The sequence below is a fragment of the Hyperoodon ampullatus genome (assembly GCF_949752795.1).
Source record: "Hyperoodon ampullatus genome assembly, chromosome: 4".
Lineage (NCBI taxonomy): Eukaryota > Metazoa > Chordata > Mammalia > Artiodactyla > Ziphiidae > Hyperoodon > Hyperoodon ampullatus.
In genome coordinates, this window is record NC_136917.1 from 84,137,395 (window position 1) to 84,158,963 (window position 21,569).

Below are 21,569 nucleotides of genomic sequence, written 5' to 3' on the forward strand. Positions count from 1 at the left end.
CCGGCACACACGGCAGGGGTTCCCACGCTGTCCACAGCCCAGGAGGGGAGGGGCAGGATCCTCTGGATACAGTCTACACCGCGTCCCAGGGCCACTCGCTCCAGGGCTGAGTTCAGGGCACTCCATTGTCCAAGTGCTGACCTACCTGCCAACCTTCCCTTTTCTCCTTCTCCCAACAGGTTACTCTGTCCTCTGGGGCCGCTCTCTCAGCGACCTGCTAGACTTTAGCCTCCACGGACAGAACTGTGGAGCCTGAGTGCCAGTTAAAGTGAAGTTTCATTGGTGTGAGGCCTTGAGTTCTCCTCCTCCAGCAGAGCTATTCTTTGCTTGAGCATCCTCACTTGGGTCTCATGTCTCTCCACCATGGCCATCATCTGAGACTCCAGCTTCTTCAGTTTGTTTTGATGCTTCTTCTTTGCTTTCTCATAGGCAGCCACCAGGTTGCTATGTGGGAACAGAAGGAAATGAGAATGAAGATTTATCCTAAGTAGCACTGAGATGCACTGCACACTGTCCTGCCCACTGGGTAACCTGGTCCAGTAAGTACCACTCCAAACAGAGGACACTCAGCCTCTTCAGTAAGAATTTGAAATCAAGTGGTTAGTATTTCAACACTCACTGCCTCTCGTGTATTGACTTAACCACGATTCATTCAGCCTGACTGCTAGAGGCTTGTCGCTAACGTATTGGGAGGGGTTTAAACCAACAATCCAGACTGGCCACATCCAAAACAGATGAGCAGAAAAGGTAGCTGAACTCCAGAAATCTGTCATGGAAATACAAATAGTGGATCTACTTGCTGTTCCATGGCTGCTTGCAGCATGCTCAAGTGGCAGTTGTAGGAGAGAGTTCCTCACACACTGCAGTCTAAGTCACCTCACCTAGGATGAGGACAGAGAGGCACCAACTGTTTCCCTTTATGCTTTGGGCTGATGGGATTCAGAGCACACAGGCCATAAGCTAATGCTGCCAGCCAAACACAGGACACAGGCCTCTGGGGAGAGAGGGCAGGGGCTGAGCCCAGAGCTAGGAAAGTCCCCATACTCTCCCTGGTCCAAAACAGCACCCCAGATCCCTTCCATATACTGTTAGGTTCTCAAAGTGTAGTCTGAGAACCGACCCCCAGTATTCCCAAAGCCCTCTCAAGGGAAATCTGTGAGGTCCTTTATTTTCTAACTACAGATGTACATGAAGCTGGGTTTCCTCAGTATGTTTCAAAACAACATATTGCCTGGAGAAGCAGATGTGAGAATCTAGCTGTCCCAAATTAAACCAAACATTAAAGATATTTGTAAAATTGTAGAAACAGTGCCACTCTTTTAATTATTTTTTGGAAAATAGTAATTTTTAAAATAAATGCCATTTGTATTATATGTAGTGAGTTGTGGGGTTTTTTGTAAATGAATAAAAAAAACTTAAAATTTGTTTTAGTTTCTCAAATGAAGTTTATCAAGACAATTTTTAAGAACAAAACTCTTTGAGGTCCTTTTTTACAGGGGTCACGAGCCCAAAAAGTTCGAGGCTGCTGTCTTAGAGCAATGCTCCCTAATGTGTTCCACCCGATTTCTGAATGCTGCTCAAAAAAAAAGTTGTGTAGCCAATTTTGCTTGGAAAACGTTGGCTTAAACATAGGCTGATTTTTTTTTTTTTTTTTAACTGAATGACTTCTCAGAACCTTTCCTATATGAAGTGTTAGGAAGGGACCACAGTCTGCTGCATCTCCCAGACACATCCAACCCAAGGACGTGTCCTTACAGAGCATTTCCTAGGTTTCTGTGGAACACTGGGAAGTAATACCCTAGGGAAGGTCAGGCCCTAAGGGAGACAGCTGAGGATTCACTGTTCTCTACAGTTGATTTCCAGCAATTATGGAAACGTTCTCCCTGGTGTATGAGTCCAAGTACTACTGTGGATTACGAACGGAGAATTTACCTGTTGGCTCGCTTTAGGTCATTAACGAACTCCGCTGATTGCTGGTGTCGGATTTCACTGCTCTTGGTGAGTCTTTCCAAGGCATTCACCAACTCTTGAACTCTGGCCTTTAACTTCTTTTCTCTGTATCAAGGAGAGATGCAGCATGCTGTGAGTAACGTGAGAGAATGGAGATGGCTGCTGCCCTGGCAGAGAGGAGGAGGGCTTAGCCTGCCAAGTCCAAAGGCAGGAGTACAGACCAAAGGGGAGACACTAGAGAGCACAAGAGCGCCCCTCTGCAGAGCCCGAACACCTCACCACTGCAGTCTCGAAGGCCTGCTGGAGTCTGCTTTCAATGATAAGGGCCCTTTAGAGATCTAAGTGCGTGTTGCAAAGGAACAGGACAGGAAGTTGTTTCTCGTCTTCCAGATGGGGAAACTAAGCCCACGGAGAAGTTCCTTCTTGCTGTGGGCGGACCAGATGCTCAGCAAGCAGAGTGCAGTCTGACCACAAACCCCTGTTCTGGTCTCTGTGCTCTTTTCCAAGTGTGCTAAGCATCTCCTGAACCATGCGGGGATTCAAGAGTATAAACCTGGTCTGGGTGCCTACCTGGGATGAGTCCCTTCTCAATGAAATCAACACGATCCTACCAGGCAAAATAAAAAAAGGTGTGGTCGTGGTAGAGGGAGAATAGGTATTCTTATCATTTTGCAGGTTCTTGATCACATTTCAAGTACGGAAGTTATATTCGCGCTCATTGGACTCCCCCAGTCCCTGGCTTCAAGTTCCATTGGGTCTTTACTACTGCAGGGACCCAAGCCAAGTGACTTAGGAGGTTTTTGGTGTCCAGTCAGCTTACTGCCTTCCTCTAATTCCCACGAGAGCACAGACCTGGGCAGGGAGGCGTTACCGACCGCCCTCCTCCCTCCTGAGGTCCCCATCACCGGCACGGTGCCACTCTGTTCTGTCGCACGTGGCACGCTCGACACAGTCGGCTGTAACCTGCTCAGCAGACTCCCCCACCAGCATGCAGGCCCTAGGGCGGCAAGGACCTTATTTGGTTTCTTCCCCGATGTATCCCCAGTGCCGAGCGCCATGCTAGCGGATAGCTTCACAGTGACAACAGCTGTTAATAAAACAGGTCACTTAAGGTATGGGATACCTTGGAGCATACCGAGTAACCAGGATTTATGGAAGAAATTCCTCTAAAAACAACTCATGAGTGTATGAGAAATGTAAATTAGCATGATGGTTCTGGAAGGCATTTGCCAGCATCTAGCAAAATAAAAAATGAACCCATCCCTTGACTAAGAAACTTTATAGGAATTTTTCTTACAGAAACAGTATGAGTGTAGGTTCCTATACATGCGATTACAGTTGGATTCACTTCAGCTCTGGTTATTATAAGCTTAAGAATGGGAAACAACCAGGGGGCTGGTTAAGTCACTCAAGGTCTCCTAGTGGTTCTCTTGAAATGCTCTACCCTGTTAATAAAACATGCAGACTGACGTGCACTGGAATGGAAGAGAAGCTGATACACTGTCAAGTGAAAAGGGTGAGTTCTATTGGATGTCATGTTTCCAAAAACAACCAAAAATGTGTGAATAGCTGATATACTGTAGTGACTGACTAAGGCTAAACACTCAACAGTGCTGAACTCCCTGAAGGAGGATGACGGGATGCTTTCACTGACTCACCGCTTTCGCTGCTTTCACCTGACTCATTTCGAGTTGCTTTAAGTGTTTATAATTTTGGATGCTTTTGTAAAGTGTGTGCGGAGTCTCAGTTGTGCTTCCTGTAGGATGGGCCTGGGGGGTGACCTTCAAGGGGAGGACTCTCAGGTGCTCAGTGGTTCAGCCCTGGTTCTCCCCTCCTGGCTTTTCAAGTATCTAATCTTTTAACATTTCTGCCTCCAGCTACTCTAAGTGCAGTTTCAGCTTTCCAAATTCATTAATGAAGAAAGGAATTGCAACACAAAACTCCAGGCCTGCTTCTGTGAGTGAGGATAAGTGTGCATAGCCCCCAGTGACTTCCTCCCACCAGCCCTAAGGGAGCTGGAGCCCCCACAGAGCCTTCCAGCTAGTGCCTCCTGGTTGCTGAGGTTTCTCCTGGGCCCTAGCGGCCACCAGGAAATCTCAGATCTGGCTGCATTTCCCACTGGAATCCCAGAGTGGCACCATTTCCTACCAGAAGTGAGAATGGCGTCTCAGGAGGGCGGCTTCTCCCTCCTTCCCCAGCCCATCCCCTCAGCCTTGCAGGCAGCCTTCCGTCAGCTGAGGGAAAGTTAGGAGAGCATGAAAGATTTCTCCCCTCTTCCCTCTGGCTACAAAGAATAGGGAAGGGTTATTTGTTTTACATTTTGTTACTGTTTCAAATTCTTTTAAGTCGATTAATAGTGCAAAAGGAAAGAAGAAAATTATGAAGAGAATTTAAAATCTAACCATGAATTCAAATTCACAACATAAAACTGCCTGGAGCAATATGGCTTCTTCCCCACCCCCTAATTACATCCACATCCCTGTCCCAACCCCAAAGGGTGAGTGTGCAAATCCCAGCTCCCGCAAAACGAAGGGCCCAGGCCCCTGGGGACTGGAGGGAACCTTCCAGAACTGGCAGACTCCAATGGAGGATGGAACCCAGGACGGCAAGAGAGGCCCTCATAGACCCTGCCCAACCCTGGCTGGGGGTGAAGGGAGATGGGGACAGGGCTGGGAGTGGGAAGCCATCTCTGGGAGCTGAGAACTGTCCCCAGAACCCCTTAGGCCTCGGGAAGGGAGGGAGATGGGAGTGAACTGCCGTCCAAACAGCAGGGTAGAAAACCATGATGCTGATTTATTTAAAGCTACAAAGACAGGCTAAACCCCAAACTTAAACCTAAAATGTGAGTTACTTTATACCTGTTTTTGTTGGAGCAAGGCAGACACCCGCAGTAAGAGTCACGCCTCTGGTGTCGCTTGTCTGGACAAACGCTAAACCCCTGTGCAGTAGCAACTCTAGGGCCGCTTCCCACACGCAGCCTAGAGGTGTCAGGAGGCCATTTGGGCACTTGAAACTCGGCCAGTCTGAACTGAGATGTGCTGTAAGTGTACAATACACACTGGAATTTGAAGACTTAATATGAAAAAAAGAAGGTAAAATAACTGAAAAAACATTGATTATATGTTGAAATGATAATATTTTAGATACACTGGGCTAAATATGTTAATTTCCCTTTTACAGTTTTTTAACGTAGCTACTGGAAAATATAGTTACACACATCATGGCTTGCCTTTGTGGCTCATGTGATGTTACTAACGGACAGTGCTGCTCTAGAGCATGTGTTTATAGTAACAGTACCAGGGGTATCCCTGGATTCTGATTCAGTAGGTTTGGGTTGAGACCCAGGAAGTGTAGTTTCAAGAAGTGCTCCAGGGCTTCCCTGGTGGCACAGTGGTTAAGAATCCTCCTGCCAATTCAGGGGACACAGGTTCGAGCCCTGGTCCGGGAAGATCCCACATGCCGCAGAGCAACTAAGCCTGTGAGCCACAACTACTGAGCCCGTGTGCTGCAACTACTAAAGCCCACGCGCCTACAGCCCATGCTCTGCAACAAGAGAAGCCACCACAATGAGAAGCCCACACACCACAACGAAGACCCAACACAGCCATAAATAAATAAATAAACTTATTAAAAAAAAAAAAAAAAGAAGTGCTCCAGGTGACTAAAATAGCATGGTATTGGCATAAAAAGAGACACATGATCAATACAACAGAATAGAGAGCCCAATTATGATAAAGGAGCCAAGAGTGTGTGTGTGTGTGTGTGTGTGTGTGTATAATGGGGAAAGGACGGTCTCCTCAATATATGGTCTTGGGAGAACTGGACAGCTACATGCAAGGGAATGAAACTGGATCACTGTCTTACACCATACACAAAAATTAACTCAAAATGGATTAAAGACCTGGTAAGGCCTGAAGCCATCAAACTCCTTCCTAGAGAAAACACAGGCAGTAAGCTGCTTGACATCAATCTTGGTGATAATTTTTTGAATCTGACACCAAAAGCAAAGGCAACAAAAGCAAAAATAAATAAATGGGACTACATTGAACTAAAATTCTGCACATCAAAGGAAACCACAAAATGAAAGGGCAACCTACTGAATGGGAGAAAATGTTTACAAATCATGTATCTAGTAAGGGGTTAGTACCCAAAATATATAAAGAATCCATACAACCCAATAGGAAAAAAACAACCTGATTAAAAAATGAGCAGAAGCCAGGGTTTGAATGAAAGAGAAAATTAAAAAAAAAAAAAAAAGAAGAGAGAAGATCTAAATAGACATTTTTCCAAAGAAGACAAACAGATGGCTAACAGGCATATGAAAAGATGCTTGACATCACTAATCATCAGGGGAATGCAAATCAAAATGACAATGAGATATTGCCTCATACCTGTCAGAATGGTTATTATAAAAAAGACAAGAAATAACAAATGTTGGTGAGGATGCAAAGAAAGGGAACCCTGTGTACTGTTGGTGGGAATGTAAACTGGTGTAGCCACTATGCAAAACAGAATGGAAGTTCCTCAAAAAATTAAAAATAAAACTAACATATGATCCAGCAATTCCACTTCTGGGTATTTATCCAAAGGAAATGAAATCCCCACCCTGAAAAGATATCTGCACCCCCATGTTCACTGCAGCACTATTTACAATAGCCAAGATATGAAAACAACCCAAGTGCCCATCGGTGTATAAATGGATAAAGATGTGGGATACATATACAATGGAATATTATTCGGCCATAAAAAAGTGAAATTTTGCCATTTGCAACAACATGGATGGACTTTGATGGTATTATGCTAAGTGAAATAAGACAAAGACAAATACTGTATGATCTCATTTGTATGTGGAATCTAAAAAAACAAAAAGCGGGCTTCCCTGGTGGCACAGTGGTTGAGAGTCCGCCTGCCGATGCAGGGAACGCTGGTTCCTGCCCCGGTCCGGGAGGATCCCACATGCCGCGGAGCGGCTGGGCCCGTGAGCCATGGCCGCTGAGCCTGCGCGTCCAGAGCCTGTGCTCCGCAACGGGAGAGGCCACAGCGGTGAGAGGCCCGCGTACCGCAAAAAGATAAAAAAATAAAAAAAATAAATAAACAAAAAGCAAGCTCATAGATACACAGAACAGACTGATGGCTGCCAGAGCTGGGGCTGGGGGCGGGCGAAATGGGTGAAGGGGGTTAAAAGGTACAACCTTCCAGTTATAAATAAGTCCCGAGGATGTAATGTACAGCATGGTGACTATACTTAATATTACTGGACTGCATATCTGAAAGGTGCTGAGAGAGGAGATCTTAAAAGTTATTACAAGTAAGAAATTTTTTTGGTAACTATGGTGACAAATGTTAACTAGACTTATTATGGTGATCATTTTGCAATACATACAAATATTGAGTCATCACGTTGTACACCAGAAGCTAATATAATGCTATATGTCTATTATACCTCAATAAAAAAGAATGCCTCAGGTGATTCTTATTATTGTGCAAATTTGGGAAACTCTGGTAAGGCAGCAGTGCTATTTACCTGGGTCTACAAATAAGCTTCATGTGGTCTTGAACTCTCTGAACTTTTATGCAGAATTACACGCACGGTTCTACTTTTCTGAAGACCACAGCTTTCCTCTGATTTTCAAAGGATGACCTGAAAAACACTGAGAGCCATAAACCTGCTAATCCAAGTCACTTTGGAACCTCAACCATTCATTTCCTGTTCCTTCTAACTTCTGATTCAAATTTGCTTGGCTTTCAGTTCAGAAAGAATTTCTATGGTTTGTCTAGGTAATAAGGCTAAAAGGAACACTTTCATAGGCTCCACGCAGATGAGAAAGTACAAATTAAACACTACATGTTCCACTTGCCCCTCCATGGTCATGTGTTCACACGGTGTTTTCCGGAACGACCAGAACTGTGTAATCCCTTCCTTGTGTCTTCACACTCAGTAATACAGACCCTCAGGAATATGCACCTACAGCAGCAAGCAGACAATCCTGGCTCCTACTCTCACCACGCAGACCCACAGCCCCCAGCACACACGGGGGTTTCGCTTACAGGTTCCGCCCCATCCCCAGGTTCACCTTTGGTCACAAAAGGTCCTCCGAATCTTACTTTAGCCACGCAGCCGGAAGTGCTTTTTATTTTTAACTGAAGCGTAATTGTCAGCAGTGGCATACACACAGGGGAAGTGAGAGGCAGACTCAGTGGGAGTTTGCTGGTGACGAGAAAATCCAGGCGGGCAGCCTGGGCAGGAGACGGCCTCGCAGGCCTCTGCAGTGAGGCTGTCAGTGTGCCCGGGGGTCTGGAAGCAGGATTCTCGGGGCCATCAGGGAGGAGGCCGCATTCTCCCGCAAAGAAAAAGGCCAGCCACAGTGCTTTAATCACTAAGTCCAGATGAGGAGGCTGGGGAGGCAGGGCAAGAGCCCGGGCCTGATGAGGTGGGCAGTGGCTGCACCAGCCAGGAAACCTTCCAGAGGAGCTGTAATCAGACCAAACCGCAGGGAGTCGCAGCCACAGGGCCTGGAATTTCTTTGTAATTGCTCATTATGTGGAATTAGACAACGAGAGAGAATGGTCTGCCTATGTGGTTCCTCTTCCCCACCTTCCATTATCAGGCTTCTGTCTCCACTGAAACTGCTCATGAGGCCACCGATGATCTGGGCATTGACGCATCCAAGGGTCCCCTCTGGCCTGATCTTACCTGTCGGCACCTTCTCCTCTTCCCCGGGCGCCTGGATTTCATCCCACTTCCCCAGCTGTCCGTGCCGTCTTCTGCCCTGGCTCCTCATCCTCTCCTCCACCTCTACATGCTGGGAGTATTTAGGACTTGGGCCTGGGCCCTATTTTGTACCCCACCCTTTCTTTTTTTTCTTTCTTTTTTTTTTTTTTTGCGCTACGCGGGCCTCTCACTGTTGCGGCCTCTCCCGTTGTGGAGCACAGGCTCCGGACGCGCAGGCTCAGCGGCCATGGCTCACGGGCCCAGCCGCTCCGCGGCATGTGGGATCTTCCCAGACCGGGGCACGAACCCGTGTCCCCTGCATCGGCAGGCGGACTCTCAACCACTGTGCCACCAGGGAAGCCCTACCCCACCCTTTCTTGACTTGATTCTCTCCATTCGCATTTATTTTCCTAGAAACTACCTACATGCTAAAAACTTCTAAATCTTCAGGCCTTTCCCCGGAGCTCTGGACTTGTCCTTGTGACATCTCTACTTAACAGGCATCTTCAGTTCAGCGTGTCCAAAGCAGACTTTCTGAGACGGCCTCCCCGACCCGCGCTTCCTCGCTTGTCAGAGGCCGGCAAGGCCATTCACCCAGTTGCCAACACCCGTCTTCAGTCAGCCTTGACCCTCCCTTTGCCTCATCCTCCACGTTCGCTCAGCAGCAAACCCCACCTACCAAATGGGTGCCATTCCTGCCACCATCCAGGCCCAAGCTGCCATCATTTCTCTCCTGGACAACCACAGGAGCCTCCTCACTGGTGTTTCTGCTTCACCTTTGTACCCCAGAATCTAGCTTTCACAGAGTGGCCAGAGGAAGTTTTTAATATGACAACTCAGATCGTATTTATTGCCCTGCACTTGGAATAACGTCCATGGTTTTACTCTAAAGGCCCTGCCTGACCCAGCCTTTGGTATCGCCCTCCCCCTCGCACCCTGGAATCCTATCCATTCTTAGCACACACCAAGCTTCTTCCCAGGACGGAACCCCGTGCAGTCAGCCCCCTCTGCTTGGGATGAACTTCCTCCCCATGGCTACTTTTCCTCCTTCTCATCTCAGCTTAAATATCACCTCCTCAGAGCAGCCTACCCTGACCACCCATCTAAATCAATGTCCCAGGGTAATGACATCCCAGCACCCTGTCACTTCCCCATTATTCACTGCAACCTATATTTACTTTTTTGGGGAAAAAAAAAATCTCCGCAGAGAATATGACCCTATTTCTTTCCTTCATGGTAGCCATGACAGTCTATAACTACTTCTCTTTTAGAAAATCCAGCCAGCAGTAACAGCTCTAAGTCCTTTACAAGGAGGAAGTTACTTCTCACCACAAGCCTTGGAGGTCAGTGCTCTATTATTATTCTAGTTTTCTAGATGAGGCACTTGAGGCACAGTGAACAGTCTCGGCAGGTGCGCCTGCGGAGCTGGGATGCACCCAGGGGTCTGTCTGCGAGCCTGCCCTTCAGCATCTTGCTGAAGTATGCTGATTCACAACGAGCAGACAGTGGGGCAGGAGAGCAGACAGCTCTCTGGTGAAGAGCCCAGGCCTGTGGAACTAAGGAGGGGGTGTCCCAGATAATCATGTTCTGCAGGTGTTGTGCTGGGGTGAGTTTGCCAGGAGTAGCCACAAGATGACAGCCCAGACCTCCCTACGACCACGTTTCTCGCACATCTGCACGCTGCTGCCTTGCCCATGCTACAGGGTGCTTCGATGTCCTCCATCACTCTGCCTTTATGTGATCCAGGGCAAGGCCTTTTCTCTGAGCTTTTGGAACGTGGGGGGAATGACAGGGATACAAAGAAATCTCAGTTATCCAAGCAACGCCTACCTCAACCCCCAGGATGAGCACTGGTCTTTCCCGGTGCCCTCTGAGGCCGGCTCTGGACCTCAGCCGTTTGTTGACATGATAATGGACTCACAGGTGCACGTTGTATTCCATTAACGTCCTGCAGACCCCTGTGCATTTATGGAATTCTGAGCACAACTTCCACTGCCTGACTGCTCTTATAAATCAGCCACATAGGAAGAATCAGCAAGTGCAAGTTTAATAAAACAGCACCTTTAAAAATAATGGTCCTACTAATAAAATGGTGAAGATTCTGCTGCTTGTTTGCTCAGTGGGGTCTCCCTCTTTAAAGGACTCCAACCAGTTCCCTCTTCATTTCAATCCGCTATGTGTACGGCTCAAAAACAGTATTAAATCCATAGCTGCTGAAATCGGGGTCAATCAGTGCCATCTTCTTTCCTTTCATGGACAGTTGTTCTTTCCTACCAATCTGGAAGATTTCTAGAGCTGGGCAGATATTTTTGGAACTCGGACATGGATCTGAACTCAAGGAGGCTTGCTGTGGCTTGTTCTAAGGCCCTCTGACAACCACGTGCTCTGCGGGCACCGATGGACGATGAGTGGTCTGTACCATCAGGGGCGCAGAGAAGAGGTGACACAGGAAGCTTCCGGAAGATGAGTGTCCTACGGGAGGGGATGAAGAGGAGGGGTCCCCAGGTTGAGAGAGATGGGGCAGGGTGGGGGGATAAAGCAAAGGGCATGCTCTCGGAAAGATGAACTGCCCAGATGAATCTGGACCGCAGGTTACATGTAGGGAAACATTTGAAATATGGGCTAGGAAGTTAAGTTAGGGACCTACAGATGATCTTGCAGGCCAAGCCACTGAAGGTGTACCTGCAGAGCAGCATGATCAGAAGTGTGTTTTAAGGTATTTTTGGTGGCAGAACACAAGGTGAGACTAATGGCAGAATGACCCATCGGGATGCTACTGAGTTCTGAGGGATTGAGGGCTAAACTCAGGAGAAGGCAGTGCAAATGGCATGGGATGGATGGGACTCTAACGGAAAAAAACAATACAATCTGCAGACAAGAGACAGAGATAGGAGACTTCAAAATTATAATCCTAGATCACTAGAAGAATTTACTTTTTTTAATATAAATAGGAATTCTGAAAAGAGGCCAATTTCAAAGGGCAGGAGGAAACAGGATTATAATTTCTGTTTTAGACATGGTGTGTTTTAAGGCTCTAGCCTGATATTCGGGGGAGATGTCCAGTAGGCAGAGAGAAATGTGGCTGAGATCACTGAGGGATCATTTAGAAGGAACAAAGTCACCAGAGTCGTACAGCTGGGTAAGTCATGACCCCTGCCCGCCCCCCCAAGGGACTCTCCTGCAGGCAGCGGAAGGTGAAGCAGGGGAAGAAGAGGCAGGCACGTAAGAAACAAAGCAATGATGTGTTCTCTGATAGAACGCAATCAGGGCTCACTAGAACCAAAAAATAAACACATTTTATAGACAGGGAAGAGGCACAGTGCTGTGAGTGCCTGGGACCTGGGCTTTGGTGGTGTGAGGTCAGAGGTGGCAGCAGCACTGAAGCCCCAGAGGCACAGAGAGGGCGGGCGGCCTGGTGTGGCTCAGGGTGGGAGGGGGCATGTGATAGGGCAAGGGTGGAGAAGGAGGCAGGGGTCACATCACACACTTGCGAAGGAGCTTAGACACAGACAGCCGGAGTCACTGGAAGGTCTTAGGTAATGAGGTGTGGTAGGCAGAGTTCTAAAATGGCCTCTGAGATTTTGGCCCCTTAGCATACACACACCTCCCAGTTATTCATTCATCCAGGTGCTGCTGTGAGGGAATTCTGCAGATGTAATTAAAGTCCCAAAGAGCTGATCTTAGGATAAGATGATTCTGGGTAGACCTGGTGGACTTAGGTGAGCCCTTAAAAAGGACTGGGCTCTTCCTGGAAAGAGATTTGAAGCAGGGACGGGATGTGATGAGAGGGAGGTGTTTGCTGCTTTGAGGACCAGGAAGTCTGTGCAGAAGGAGTTCTAGAGGCCTCTAGGAGTTACCCCTGGCCAAGAGCCCCAAGAAAATGGGGTGTCAGCCCTACAACCGCCAGGAGCTGACTTCTGCCAACAGGCAGAACGAGCTTTGAAGCAGATTCCTCCCAAGAGCCTCCAGATAAGAACAGGGCCCTGGATGACGCCTTGACTGCAGCCTTGTAAGACCCTAAGCAGAGAAGCCAGTCATGCTGCCCTGCTGACCCACAGAAACTGTGAGCTAATGAATGGGCATTGTTTAAGCTGCAAAGCTTGTGGTACTTTGTTACACAGCAGAGGAACACGAGTGTGAGGGTACCATCAGATCTGCATCCTGTAAAGTTACTCTGTGACCATGAGAGAGCCCTCTCTTACGGGGTCATCCTCAGGCGCACACAGATGCGCTCCGGGGTCTCCTTCTTAGACAGAGTTCCCCCAGAGTTCCCTCTCTGCACAGCGACCTTCTCCCACCAGCTGTCTTCGCTTCTTGCCTTTCCCCTTCTTAACCCACCCCAACCTGAAGTGGTCGCTTCCTTGCTTTGAAACATGTTCTTTGCTTGGCTTCTGTGTCAGCGCTGTGGGTTCACGTGTCATCTGGAGTCCCTTCTATTAGGAGTAATTCAGCCAGCGGTGGAGGCCCACGGGCCAGGGCTGACCGGGGAGTTCCCACTCCGCCTCTTTGAACTCCGAGACGCCGCCTTGTGTATCTTCCTGGATGGCCCAGCTCCACCCCCCACAGGGGCACATCCACGTTCTCCAGATCTGGTCTCTTGTGACCACCCTAACCAGTCGGGGCCCACCTGCCCCCGATGTCTCCTTACAGGGATCTGACACACAGCCCTCTCCCGGCAGCAGCGGCTCGCCCGTAACTCATCAGAGAGATGAAAGGAAGTCTAAGTGCCCCTTCTCTGCTGATGAGTCGGGCGCATCCTGTCCCTGGACAGAGCGGCCGCTGTGATTTGTTGATTGCCTTCACTTAGCGTTTTATAGAACCATCTGGCACTTGCAGACACAGGTGGCAGCTGCCAGTGCCCCGAAGCTCTCAGCAGAGCCCCTGGCGGGCCTGTGACTAAATGAGCACAGCCTCCTGCAGGGACAGGGCGGCCGACCTCTGCGGTGCCTGGGTGGGAGCTGGAGCTGGTCCTGCCCTGCCTTGGGGCCCAGGGACAGGGGTGTGGAAGCATCTGAGGTGATGCTACATGCTGCTGCTCACCACGTCACAGCCCTTTCCTGATTCCTCCCTGTCCCTCAGCACTGAGGGGCACAGCATCCTTACCTTTGAACCGCAACGACCTGCGCTCTGTGCGTCTGAGGAAGTCCGCCCTCACCACCAGCACTTCACGTGCCCTCAGCCTTCGGTGGACAGATGGGCGGCTGTGTACCAGGAGCACAGGGATTCCCGTCCGCCCAGGCCACGCACACTACGCCGGGTCCAGGTGTAGGTGAGCCCACACGAGCGGGCTCAGCTCACACTCACCTGTAAGCAAACCTCTGCCAGCACGCGGGGGTCCGGCAGAGACGCGGGGGGCGGGGCCTGCGATTTCCCCGCTGCCTCACTGTGTGACCTTGGGAAACCGCTGGGCCTTGCAGTGCTGGTCTCTCCCCACCCCCCACCCCCGCCCCTGCCTCTTCCCGCATCATATGGAGACCACCACCTGCCCCTCACTGCTTTCTAAGCATGGCGAAGATGGAACAGCCTGCTCAGCTGTGCTCGGCTCCCGAAGGCACGCTACACGAATACCGCGTTAAGTCCAAAGAAAACTCATTTCTGAAAATTCCCTCTCCTTAACCGCATTTGTATAGTTTACTTCTTGGGTGGTTCAGTTAAATTTTACTAGGACAACGAGCAGGAGAGGGATCTGGGATGGAGAAGGGTTTTGTAGCACGCAGCCTATGCAGACGACGGCAAAGACAAGGTGCCCTGATAAAGAAAAACCTCATGTGCAAGACTGGAAAACCTGGTCATCCAGATGGGGTTTTAGGGCAACCCCGGAGCCAATAAACGTCCATGGAAGTGGAGGGAATGAAATCAGACCAGATGGGAGGTAGCCGGTAAATGTGTGACTGCACGGAGGCCTGGTTTTGCTCCAAACAGAAGAAGGTTGGGAGCAGACACACCGAGAGAGCAGGGTTGCAGGGCAGGGGCCCCACCGAGGCTGCAGCCCTGCTAGGTGTTGCGGAGACTAGGCTGGGACAGGGCAGGAACCTAGGACCAGTGACTGGAATGTCACAAGGCACCTGCCTAGGGGCTCTCCTCCAGAAAAGACCATGCCTAGCCTCTGCTCCATCCCCCTCTCCACACTCGCTCTTCTCAGTCTGGTTCCCCTGGCCCACAGCTTTGGTATTGAGAACCATCCTTTTCCAAGGTAGGAATATGTCTGAAAATTCTGGGAAGGTTCCCTCAACTGACTCAACCACTAGTGTGGCGGTGATTTAATACCTTCAAAGAAGGTGGTAGTCTCCACTGGATTTTTAAAAATAAAAACATCCCCAAACCTCAGCCTTTAGGTGTCTGTATTATATATCCTCATGAAATGACGATTCCACTTTCTAAGCTATATTTACAGTATAATTATGTTATTTTCCTTTTTCCTGTAGCCCTGTGGGTTCTTTCTTGGCTCCATGTATCTGGGGCTTGATTAGAAATCCATGCTAAGCAACTTAGGGCTGGCTATTGGAAATCCATTGTGACTGACAGAACAAATGAAATCCCTTTATGCTTAGTCAGCAGAACCTGCATCCTGCTTGTGCCAGCAAGGCCTCTGAGGTTCGGGGAACTGGAAAAATGCAGGGGCTTAGCTTACAGATACAATATCCAAATGGCTCCCTGTTGGCAGCAGGGGGTGGTTTGCATCCCGAATTTCTGGCGCAATCACGTCATTAGGATTAGCTGAGGGCATTTTCTGTGCAACTTCTCTCTTCCTGCCTCAAGCAAAGCGATTACCATTTAACCACATGGCCAGAGGCACTGGCAATGTAAAAACTGAGCTATTACAGCTTGGAAGGAAAGACAAAAAGTGGCAGTGAGTAAATCAGGAGGGTAGTGAGGTTCCCCACATGGCAGCCTGCAATCCACCCTTAGCCTGGAGGCTACACTATAAGATAAACAGCCCTGGCTGGACCAAGACTGCAGCCTGAGCACACACTGTAGCCTTCCCCTCCTACCCCAAATCCCCTCAAGCACGATGGAAACTAAGGAGTGCTCTTCGTCTGCCAGAAACCATCAGGAATCATAAAAAAGGAAAGGCAGATTTTTATTCTTCTTGAAAAAGGAAACCACAACTCAAAATGCACACAGAAGCAAGCTGCTAAAAAAGGAAGAAAGGGATTCAGAGGTGCTTCAGTGAGAGGTGCTGGCCATTAGAACCGGAGGGGACCAGACGCTTGGGTCAGATATGCGGCCTAGAGACCAGTTGTCAGCCGGGAGGAATAGAAAGCCCAGAAGGCAAGCTTGTGAGCCAAAGCCAAGAAAGAGTCACAAAACTCAACCTTAAAAACTCACATGTGAGGAAAGTTAATACAGTAGACAAAATAACATTTTAGAATAAGTATAATAAATATCCTCAGAGAGATGCAAGAAGATATCATATCATGACACAAGAGATGATAAGTTTCATCAACAAAATAAACTCAACACAGCATCCAAACACCATGATGGCTCTAGCTAAGGAATAAATGAGTGAGCTGGGAAACAAAGCTGCAGAACCTCCCCAGAACTGCACTATCCGATCGGGCATTCATGGCCACGTGAGCTACTGAGCACTGGAAATGTTGACTGGTTTGAATCTGAGATGTGCTGTAAGTGTAAATTTACTAGATTTACAGTAGATTTTGAACATTTAGTAAAAAAAAAAAAAAAAAAAATTAGAAGAAAATAAGATATCTCATTAATATCTTTTAAAAATATCGATTTATATTTTGAAATGATATATTGGATACAATGAGTGAAATGAAATACGTTGTTAAAGTGGACTGTACCTGTTTCTTTTTACTTTTTAAATGTGGTTCCTAGAACATTTAGGACATCAGGCATGGTTTGCATTACCTTTCGACTGGACAGCCCTCCTCTAGAACGGAGTGCAGAAGGGTGGCGAGAGTATGAAAAGTTAGGAATATGGAAGACAGATCCAGAGAGAAAGAAGAGAGGGAAAGAAACAGCCGCAATAGAGGAAAAACGTCCAGCAGTGAATCAACAATGAGACCGTCTGATTGGAAAGAGCCAGAGATGCGGAGGGAGGCATTCTCACTGAAGCTAGAAACAAGATAAAGATGCCTGTTTTTTTTTCCTTCAGTTAACTTAATTACCTTTATATTTGAGAAATACGATACATGTATAAAGCAGCCAAAGAAATTGTTAAAAATTCCCTAAAGATCCAACAAAATTTACTTGCAATATTCCATCCCAGTGATATGAAAAGATGCCTGATTTGTTCCTCACCATTTAACACAGTCCTGAGATTCTAGCCAATGCCACACCACAACCAAAAGTACAGAAAGAGGCCTCTTCTACCTGCAGGTGAAATGACTGTATATATTCTCCCCGTCATTCCCCTTTCTGGCCTCCAGGTCTGGGCCAAAGAAGCCCGTATGGGCGCCTCCTCCTTCCCAGGCAGCCTGTAATGCTCCACGAGGAGCACACGGGGAGAACCTGGCACCCAGCCGTCACTCCTGGAATAAACTGCCCGGCGGGGCTGTGAGCAGGGCGCTTACCGACGGATGGCGTTGGCGAACTCCGCGGCCAGCTCGCTGTCGCTGCACGCCGTCCTCAGTTCAGCCAGAGACAGAGCTGGGGAGGCAGCGTCCGCAGACTCCTGAGGACGCAAACACAGCCGGGTCAGGTCTCGAGCCAAGCCGAGGGCACCCGGAGGCAGACGCGGGAGGTGACGGGCGGCGGCGGCGGCAGCTCCGCCCCTCGACGTCCCCTCGACGTCTGCCGCCGGCTGCCCTGCGCTCCGAGCCCTCACAGGGAGCCGCGCACTGGGCTGAGCCCTCTCCACACATGTTCTCTTATCTGATCATCGTGACGATCCTCTGAGGCAGATACTGTCATTATCCCCTCTTTGCCAAGGAGAAAAACTAGGGCACAGGGAAGTTACACTGCCCCAGGTCACCAGCAGGGACACGGTGGAACCAGGATGCCAACTGATGCCAGGTCAGTGCCCCTCACCACTGGGTTAAGCCTCTGGTAGCTCATAAAAGTGGGAAACACATGTGAGTATCCTTGGGTCGTCCCTCCCTTCATCCCGCGTCCCCTGGGGAGAGAACCAATCTTCCCTAGAGTTAGGGGCTTTACTGGGTTCAGTGTAATCATCTAGAAGACCCAGGAAAGGAGGAGGACAACAGAAGCACACATTCACAGAAGATGTGCCTTAGCATCAGACAGGAGCTTTGACACCACCTAAACCAAATCCTCCCCTTTTACAGATGAGGAAACATAAGAGCCAGAATGCCTAAATCCTAAATGGAGTTAGGACGATTCACAAAGCAATGCTCACACCCCTCCGAGCGCTCTGCCTTCTCTGCATTTAGACAGAGGGCAGCTGCTGTGCTGTGAAATAAGCACAGGGGACGGCGCTCACCTGATAATTTGCTCAGCAGACATTTACAGAGGGCTGACTACAGCCCAGGCTTGAGAATAAAAAGCCCGTGATCTGTTATACTGAGACAGAATGTAAACAGAAGGCTGTATCATGATGGAATGAGTGCTTCCATTAAGTATGAACCTGGCTCTAGAAATCCAGATGACAGGGGGCACTGGGTCCCCTCAGCCCACTGGCACAGAAACGCCACCACACGGGGCTCCTCTGGAGGAGCCCGCAGCACCTGAACTCCCCCCACCCCCGTGCTCCTCCAGCTCTGCTTTCCCTCCCTCCTCTCCGCCTGGCGACCTGCAGACCGGAGCCCCCATCCACTAGCCTTGGAGTCTCCCCAGAGTCCAACACCCTCTTCTAGTGTATACAGCGACTCCCCTCGGGGTTAACATTTCATAAGACTTCTTAAGGACAAGGGACAGCTTTGTCTCACCCAGTGCCCTTCACTGAACACGTCTGGTAATCTCTGTTGCACACAGACAAGAAGTGAAAAAACCTAGTATCACGTGGGCAAGATCTGGGACTCAGCTTGTTGGCTGGAGGGAAGTTTTAAACCAAGCATGACAGCCCCCCGCCTCAGAAGCGAGAGTGGATGTTCTAGACCCCAATCTGGCCTGCCACCTGTTTTTATAAAAGGCCCACAGGGCAAGAATTGTTTTTGTTTTTAAAATCATGGAAAAAAAATTCTAAGGAATATTTTGTGATGTATAGAAATCATATGAAATTCAAATTTCAGCGTCCATAAATAAAGTGTTAGAACACAGCCATGTGCCTTTGTGTCTGTATTGTCTCTGCCTTCACAGTACCATTCCGCAACGGCAAAGTTACGTAGTTGCAGCAGAGTCCACATGACCCCAAAATCCTAAAATGTTAACAGTATACCAGCCTCTGCTCCAGACTGCTTGCCTCATCTGCCAACAAGTAAGACCAAATGAATAGCCCAGAAGGGAGGTATTATTGATACAGTAAATGAATCTAACTTTTTTTTTTTTTTTTTTTTTTGCACTATGCGGGCCTCTCACTGCTGTGGCCTCTCCCGTTGCGGAGCACAGGCTCCGGACACGCAGGCTCAGCGGCCATGGCTCACGGGCCCAGCCACTCCACGGCATGTGGGATCTTCCCGGACTGGGGCACAAACCTGCATCCCCTGCATCAGCAGGCGGACTCTCAACCACTGTGCCACCAGGGAAGCCTTGGATCTAACATTTAAAAAAAATAAATTTATTTATTTTATTTTTGGCTGCATTGGGTCTTCGTTGCTGCGTGTGGGCTTTCTCTAGTTGCGGTGAGCGGGGGCTACTCTTCGTTACAGTGCGCGGGCTTCTCATTGCGGTGGCTTCTCTTGTTGCAGAGCACGGGCTCTAGGCGTGCGGGCTTCAGTAGTTGTGGCACGCGGGCTCAGGAGCTGTGGCTCACGGGATCTAGAGCGCAGGCTCAGTAGTTGGGGTGTGCGGGCTTAGTTGCTCCGCAGCATGTGGGATCTTCCTGGACCAGGGCTCGAACCCGTGTCCCCTGCATTGGCAGGTGGATTCTTAACCACTGCGTGACCAGGGAAGCCCTGGATATAACTTTTAAAAGGCAAAATAAACAGCTTCCTCTAATTTCATTACCTGAACAACACAGAGCACTCTAATAAAGCTCCTTACCCTAATGTAAGAAAATAAAAAAAAATAAATCATCTGGCCTTTACCATCAAAGAGATTTCTGTTCTTTGAAGCCATTCCACGAAACACAGAGCTTCCCCCAGTCGAAATAAATACTAAGAACCAGGGGGATGCTCAGTCCCTGGGCCTCTGGCAAGAGCCTGAGCAGTCCGTTTGCACCACTCCCTAAGGGCGCACGCATGAACGCTGGGGCTCTCTCAGGCTCTGTCCCAAAGTGACTGCTAACAAACTCAAAAGGCTGAGCAAAGATTCTGAAGCTGTTGGCACAGAACAGAGCCCCAGATCCTCCCGTGTGAAACAGCCCTGCAGAGGCTGCTGCTCACCATGATCAGACTCCCCAAGCACCGGGCACGTGGTTTCAGGGTGCACCCACATGGTGACATTTCCAAAGCTCAGACTGTGTCACCTCACCCCCTGCAAAAACCCCTCAGCGATTCCTCCCCATCCTCAGGACGGCACAGCCAGCTGGTCTCCCCAGCCAGCGTATGGATTCCTCCTCCCTCCAGGTTTTGCCCTTGCCATTCCATTGGCCTAGGGTGGACTTCCTGGTCCGTCCTGGCCCTCTTCCTCAGGCTAGCACCCACTCTCCACTGGCTCTCAGTTCAGGAAACCTGTCCTGAATCTCCAAATCTGGATCGTGGGTCTGGCCTGTGGCCTCCCCTCGTGCCGGGCATTGATCCTTGCACCCAAGACCATTGTGTCCCTGTGTTGTGATCATCTATTTGCCCACTCCAGGGCAATCTAAACTCCTGGAAGAGCCTCCAGCATCTTGCCTGGACCAAATCACATCCATCACATGAATGGATGACTGAGAAGCAGCTGGGGCCTCAGGAAAGTGGCCCAGCTGGGTACCATGGCTATGGACTCCCTTGGTGCCCTTGCAGGTGAGAGGCAGGCAAAGGGTAGCTGTGGCCTCTGTGGAGCACGTGTCAGTTCTTGGCTGTTTTAGCTGTTTCTTCACTGCCACACAGTATCATCAAGGTGCTTTCTTCGCAGGTACACTACTCTCGTGAAGACATCACTGCATCTGGGCTGTAAGGGGCCACTCATTAGACCAGCAAGTCAGCGTAGGCCCACAAGTCCTGGGCCTGAGACAAAGCGGGGTCAGGAGAAGCTGGCGTTTGTTAGCAACAGAAAATCCGACGCACAGAATTCCAGCACCCTGGGGCGAGGGATATCTTTCTTTAAACTCTGGACTGTTTTTTTCTCCAGTGCAGTATCTGGAATCACTCTGAGATAGAGGCTGATGGAATGAGCTTGGATTCTAGAAAAAAAGACTTGTGGGCTAATGAAAGTGTGAGTTTGCAAGATGACATCATCGATAGCCCACTCTCTGTGATATCCTCTGGGTAATGCGGGGCTCGCCTTCCTCCTTCTCTGACTCATGGTGCTTCCGGCCTCCCACCTCTTGGAAGTCGAGGAGGAAACAGACGAGAGGAGGAGTGGCCATCAGCCAAACTGGGGCTAAATCTTGATTCTGCCATTCACGAGCTGTTGAGACCCCCTCAGTTCTTTTAAACCTCATTATCCTCATGTAAATGGGGATAACTCTTCCTTCCTGAGAGTCGTGAGACTTAAGGGAGATGATACATGCAATGATCGGGCCCAGAGTGATCAACCAACGATGGTCACTGTGTGACACGGGATAGAAGGAAGAGGTGGAACCAGTATCAGACTCCTGGACCACTGCATAGATCGCTCCCTGGATCAGACCGTGATCTGTGAAAATGCTTCAACTGTATGTAACAGTTGAATTGTATGGAATTTTAACTGTCCATAAAAGTGAGATTTTTTCAAACTGTGGATTTGGTTCTTTGCCCGCAAA

At 49.1% G+C, this 21,569-nt stretch overlaps 1 protein-coding gene across 2 annotated transcripts in view; it reads right to left on the reverse strand.

Moving 5' to 3' along the window:
* Window positions 1-263: 263 nt before the first annotated feature.
* The window catches only part of MCC (MCC regulator of WNT signaling pathway), a gene marked incomplete at both ends in the record, with an annotated part of 445,755 nt that continues 424,449 nt past the window's right edge, over window positions 264-21,569 (reverse strand). For both annotated transcript variants that reach the window (XM_079702132.1, XM_079702131.1), the window contains 3 exons: window positions 264-444; window positions 1,933-2,055; window positions 17,200-17,300. In XM_079702132.1, coding sequence (XP_079558258.1) covers window positions 264-444; window positions 1,933-2,055; window positions 17,200-17,300 — 405 coding nt within the window. The remainder of the gene's footprint in view (window positions 445-1,932; window positions 2,056-17,199; window positions 17,301-21,569) is intronic.